General features: G+C 38.9%; 1 protein-coding gene across 4 annotated transcripts in view; it reads right to left on the reverse strand.

The window, feature by feature from the left end:
- Positions 1 to 6000, reverse strand: part of TRPC7 (transient receptor potential cation channel subfamily C member 7) — an 81666-nt gene that overhangs the window by 68196 nt on the left and 7470 nt on the right. For all 4 annotated transcript variants that reach the window (XM_026858285.1, XM_026858284.1, XM_026858287.1 and 1 more), the window contains exon 2: positions 4675 to 5452. In XM_026858285.1, coding sequence (XP_026714086.1) covers positions 4675 to 5452 — 778 coding nt within the window. The remainder of the gene's footprint in view (positions 1 to 4674; positions 5453 to 6000) is intronic.

Consider the following 6000-nt stretch of genomic DNA (forward strand, 5'->3'; position numbering starts at 1 on the left):
AACAGACCTGGGTGCGGAGTGGGACCTCACCAGAAACAGGAGTGCGCATTCACAGCTTTTAAAAAAAAAGTAAACAGAGCTATTATTCCATGTTTTACTCATTGTTTCCAGGCTGTGGACGGTAATATTAAGCCTAATACTGCTGTTAAGGACAGTTGCAAGGGCATTTCCTGCAGAGTGGTTGCTAGAAATGTAATCTCCCATGGGGTTTGATGGACATATGAAATAATATTCCAGTCTTAGAAATGAGTCACCCAGCTGTGGACAGCTGGTAACTGTGAAGATATCCGCATATGGCTTCACACCAAGGTGACATGGGGAAGATCGATTTCTCTGGACCAAAGAGGAGAGCAATTCTCACCAGCCTGGCTCGTGGGTGATGACTTGCTCACATGGACAAATCCTGGCTCCGCTATTCATACTGAAAGGGGCATCAAGCTTACGTACATAAGCAAAACAAACAGAAAACACTGGTAGATGAGAGAAAGATTATTTGCTTTATGACTCAGGCCCAGGGTCTGCCAATTTTGAGATAAATAGGAGTGTGCACAGGTTGGGTTTTTTTTTTTTTTTCAGTGTGAGTAAAAGGGAGGGAAAGAGGGGAGCCTTCCTCCCTCTGTGAGCCAGAATGGATCCTAGATGCTAGGCTGGCATTATATACTTTCGCCCTCAAAACAGCTTCATATTTTAATCACTGGCCTAATGGCTGTTTTCCACCCTTCATGGAAAACTACAAAGCACATTAGCTTTATCCTATATTTCTGTTTTAATTTTTACCTTGGATTTTTGATTTAATTAAACCCCTCAGTTTCTCACCCAACTGTGCCTACAGTCTGCAGAAGCATGGTCACTAGGAGCCCTCTGGTCCGCCCAGGGAGGAAGGCTCCCCTCTCTTCCTCTCTCTTTCCAAGGGCAATACAAAGCAATGGCCTAATCCAGCAGACTAAATCAGGCCCCCAATCTGTATTGCCCTTCCTCCAGCGGATGTTGATTTTTTTTTTCTTTTTTTTTAAACACAAAATGAATACTGGACAGAATGAGAAAGTCATGCACTGCTCTTCATTTTGACCTTTCAAATGGGATATACAAAAATGCCAAAGCACTGAATTAAGGTTGGGTTTTTTTCAACCTGGGCTGCCTCTGTTATGGAAGAGTATCACTGGATACACACCTGCAAACATATACAGTGACTCTGACATTTACATCTTTCTTTTCTGAAATTGCAAGAATCCACCCGAGGGGTTTCTTACCCACCCCATTTCTAGGCTAATTGCCAGGACATTTAATGCAATCGTATTGCTAATATTTTCGGTAGAAATAATCAATTCAATATTTTTCATCTTATCTTAGGGAAGAGGAATTATTTATTTCTAGACTTATGGACTACATCTTTCAAAGCAACTGGCTTTCTTCCAATAATAAGAAAACTTTTTGCAAGATTTTGACACTAGAGCATTTAAGGGAAAAAAACAAAATTAATTCTATGTGGATGTAATATTATTCCACTTTTTTTTTTTTTGACTGTTCTTCAATAAGCGTTGCAAAACTGACACTTGTTTGAAATAACGGCATGACAACATTGATCCAAACTGTACATTTTTTCTAAATACTGAGACAGATCCTCATCTTCTACGGCCTCATCTAAGCTCCAGTGAAAAAGCACTGATTTACCCCAATAGAGTATCTGCTTCAGTAAAATCGTTGTCATTGATTGCTCTAACAACTTCCCTCTTTCTTCCAGCTCCAAGTCTCCATGGTTATTATTCTCTTCAGCATGAGGGAAGCCACACAGTAGCCGACTGTCTTGACCTTGCTTTTGAGCCAAAACCAACACAGCAAGAAAGGAGTTCAGTAGGGCCGTATATCCCCTCCAGACCGATAGCCAGAACATCTACATCTATTAAACACCTTTTGATTGGTCAACAGAAAGGCTGCTGAAGGCCAGCAGTGTGATCCAGCTATGTCCAGAGTCCCATTTTCACCTTAACAACACTACCGTGCTGCTCTGTGATGCGCAATGCTTATGCAAAGACATTTCATAAGAACTGCAGTGTATGACTGAGTCTTAACAATTCAGGGTGAGAACAACCTATTCGGCTTCTGCCACTGTAAAAAAGAATGGATAAAATTCTTTTCACCTAGCAAACTTCACTGGAGTCTCTCTCGAACTTGGGCCAACCACAGCTAATGCAACTTTTGTTCTTTGAAGTGGTTCACGTGGCTGTTTTGTTTCACCTTTTATATCTGTACAAAGAGGCAATTCACCTAAAAAAATTTAATGTTCTCTAAAAACATAGCGCACGTACTGGCTCCTCAGCCTTGATGTGCTGACTGCTGCTGTTGCATAAGAGATTCAGGGCAGCAAGCAGCAGGTGAGAAGCACTGCATTTATATTTTAATTACCTTATGCTAGGAGTTTCTTCAGAGGTAACTTAATTACTATTTGTTCACTTACATTATTAAAACCTTACTCATGTCCTTCCATTTCAAGGACTTTTTCTACCTCCTGAAAACCGTATTGTTAGGATTGCAAATAACTAACTATTCTGAAATAATCCCAAGTGATAATTTTATAAATGTGTTGAGCACCAATTGTAATTACAGAACTTTAGCAATAAAAATTAAAAAAATCTAGGAAAGTATTATTTTAGGTACAAAAAAAAAGTCCTCTGGATCTTGGCTGATTTAAAAAAAATGTTCATCATTTGTGAGCTTCTTAAATACATTTTCAGCAACCGTGTTCTTGTCTAGAAATGAATTCTCAAAATGTCATGTTCTGTGAAAAAACACCTACTGTTTTATTAATGCCCTATTCCACATCACACTGATTATGCCAATAAGAATAAATATTTTTGCATAAACACATACATCTGGTTTTTTCTACAGAGAGAATACATTATAACCTTAGTTTCTTATCTCTAGTAGTTTCTTATTTCTAGAAGAATTCATACACTAAAGGAATGTGACACTTTGAAGTAAACTAGCGGTAGAGGTACTTCACTAACTGACGTAGATGTGCGTTGCACAGAACCTTCCAATAAGGCAGAGAAATTGGAAAGGCTCTCTGGAAAATGGTAATTTGGCAAAGGGTTTCTAATGGTTTTGTGGTTTTTTTTTTCCCATATCGATTTACTCGCATCCGTTTGCCAACACTGGGGAGATCTAACCACCACGAGACTATTTAACATTGCTCGTTTGCTCCTGGAGGATTCATGTACCTGCCAGTGCCAGTCTAGACCATGTTGGCAGCTCTATGAACAAAAGGAGGGATTCTGGTAGAAATAGATTTACTTTTCTGCAGCAAGACACTTATCAGAACTGACAGGCATGCAATACTGAGGCTGCTCATGCTCCGCACAATATATATTCTTTCTACTGAAAAGCAGCTAGAATATTAATGAGATATTAATGTTGTTAACTGTGGGTGTGAGCCCACAGCACTTTCACACTGGAGTAACCCTCACTCAGGCAGCCAGGGTCACTGAACCCAGTGAGGTTGTTTCACTAGGAATGAACGCCATGGAGGTAAAAACTCCCTTTCTAATTATTGTGTCCTTGCAATTCTGATTCACATGGGTAAAAAGAGTTGGCAAGATTTTGCCCTAATTTTATTGCCAAAAGAGCTCAGTGCTTTGGGTGTTTTTTTCCTGTTAGAGACTTACTGCAGAGTTCCAAAGGCAGCAGCCTGAGAACGCGCTTTCTTCTCACTTTTAAATTGGAGAGCATATAGATACAGATCCTGAAATGGATGCTTGAACACTTGAATAGTTTTCTAAATTAAAAATAATGGATTCCTAGCAGGCATCCTACCCCAGTTTACTCACAACATAGATTCTATTACCCCAAGTGTTGCTGATCATGATTGGAGCTACACAATAGTAATGTCAGAAAACAGTCTTATGTTGATGACTGAGCCACTGAAAATGAGTTTTTTTCATGACTAATTTATTTTAGAAAGGGAGACAATACTATTTATGTCATGTAAATGACTTAGAGAAATAATGCAAATGACATTGGACATTTACAAACTCATTATGATAATGGAAATCTTGAATAACTTGTAAGAGAGTTCTGCAAGTTCCACTGTTATGTTTGGCATAATGATAAACTTCTTAACAATCTCTTGATCATTTCTCTCCTCCTTTTTCATGAAATTCATCATATACGGATGCAGTACCAAACCATTAAGACGCAATGCAATTTAAATGATTTTACAGAGAACCAGAAATGCTTAATTTATACCTTTTATCCTTGTAACAGAACTAGATGTACTGGATTCCTAAGCCATTAAACCAACCTCTAGAGATCTGCCTCTAAAATAGATTGTTCAGTTAAAAAGACTTACCTTTCTTACAAAAAATGAGTCTCCATTTTTGTGATAATCTATTTTTTATTCCTCCTGCAAACTAGAGATTCTAAGAAATCGCAGTGTGCAACATAAAAACTCCAGGTAAGGATGTCTTTACTATGATATGCAATAATCAGTTCCAAATATTTATTAACTGGCAATAGCGCTGATCTGAATCTATGTGTAGTTAACACATCTGGCAGTTTCTGTTGCTTCTGTTTCCTCCCCCACCCCCTCAAATATAAACCAAGACTTGATCAAACATGTAAAACGTACAGTACCCTGAACACATTCAGCCCAAGGAAAGAGGCATGTTGGTATATTACCTTAAATTCAGTTTCAATGTTGGCTAGCCTGGCCAATTCATTGCTTAGCTCTAAAGCAGTAAGGACAGGGTCTTCACTGGAAAGAGACAAATAAGCAGCACTGGCTAATCCTTTGTAGGCATTCATTCTCGATCGAGAGTGACTAAAGGAATCTTTCCTCTGCTTCTCAATACATTCATTGCACTTGCAAAAATAGTCATGTGGCCTTTCAATCCGCGCGCCTTTTAGAAGTAAGATGTGAACAATTTCATACTCCTGGCAGTGGGCAGCAAGTATGATAGGGGTAATGTCATGGGAGAACCGAGTTCCATCTTCATCATAAGCGTAAAAATCATCATCTCTCAGTTCCTGCTCAAGGGGGCTGAGCGTGAGACGCTGTCCTTGTGCAAAGGCTGGATGGTTCAATATTGCTTCTACAATGCGCACGTATCCTTTACTGATGGCTAATAAAAGCGCATCTCCAACTCGAGCGAGATTCTCCTTTTTGAGGAGGAGCTCTGTCACTTCCAGATGCTCATTCCCTACAGCTAATTGAAGGGCGTTTTGTCCCATATAATCAACACAATTAAAGTTCAAGGTTTTGGATTCCTCCAGCATTTTTCGCACAACAGGAATGTTGCCATATTCTGCAGAATCGAGAAAGCGTTCCTCTTCTGCAGTCAGGCTGGTGCCTTTCTCGTTGAACATGTAGGCTGGGCCCCGGATGGCCTGCCTCCGGCCCTTCTCCCGAAGGGTTGTGTGCCTTCGATGCATGGTTTTGTAATTGCTGTTTCTCAGCCTGCAGAAAACCGGAAAGGAAGGTTGGTTATATTCTCGGAGGGGATAATTTCACATAACCTGAAATAAGGTTGGAAACGTCTCATTATGATCAGGTCTTGCTAGCTTTTTGTGTTCTGGGCCAGTTAAAAATCTTTTAGGATACATGTGGAATAAAGATTAGTTTCTGAACAACAGACAGGTTCTCTTCTGACTCGTACACCCTTCTGGATTTCAACAATGATAGAAAGAACATTCTGAACTTGAGAAATAGAAAAAAAAGAAAAAAAAAAAAAAAAAGAAAAAAAGTATGAACACATTGCTTAGAACTTCATTGCACAGTGTTTAGGAATGATATGCACACATAATATTTCTCTGAATTACTCTTCTTGCGTTTTATCCTTGAGGGCATGAGCCCTAAAGAAAGTTAGCAGGATTCCCCCTATCAACAGACCTTGAATCAGGCCAATAAACTATGTTCCATAAAGTTAAAAAACACACTTCTAATTTTAAACACACAGTAAAAAAAAAAAAAAAAAAAAAAAAAAAAAAAAAAAAAAAAAAAAAAAA

Source organism: Athene cunicularia (genome assembly GCF_003259725.1).
Source record: "Athene cunicularia isolate RWA chromosome 13 unlocalized genomic scaffold, athCun1 chr13_part1, whole genome shotgun sequence".
Taxonomy (NCBI): Eukaryota; Metazoa; Chordata; class Aves; order Strigiformes; family Strigidae; genus Athene; species Athene cunicularia.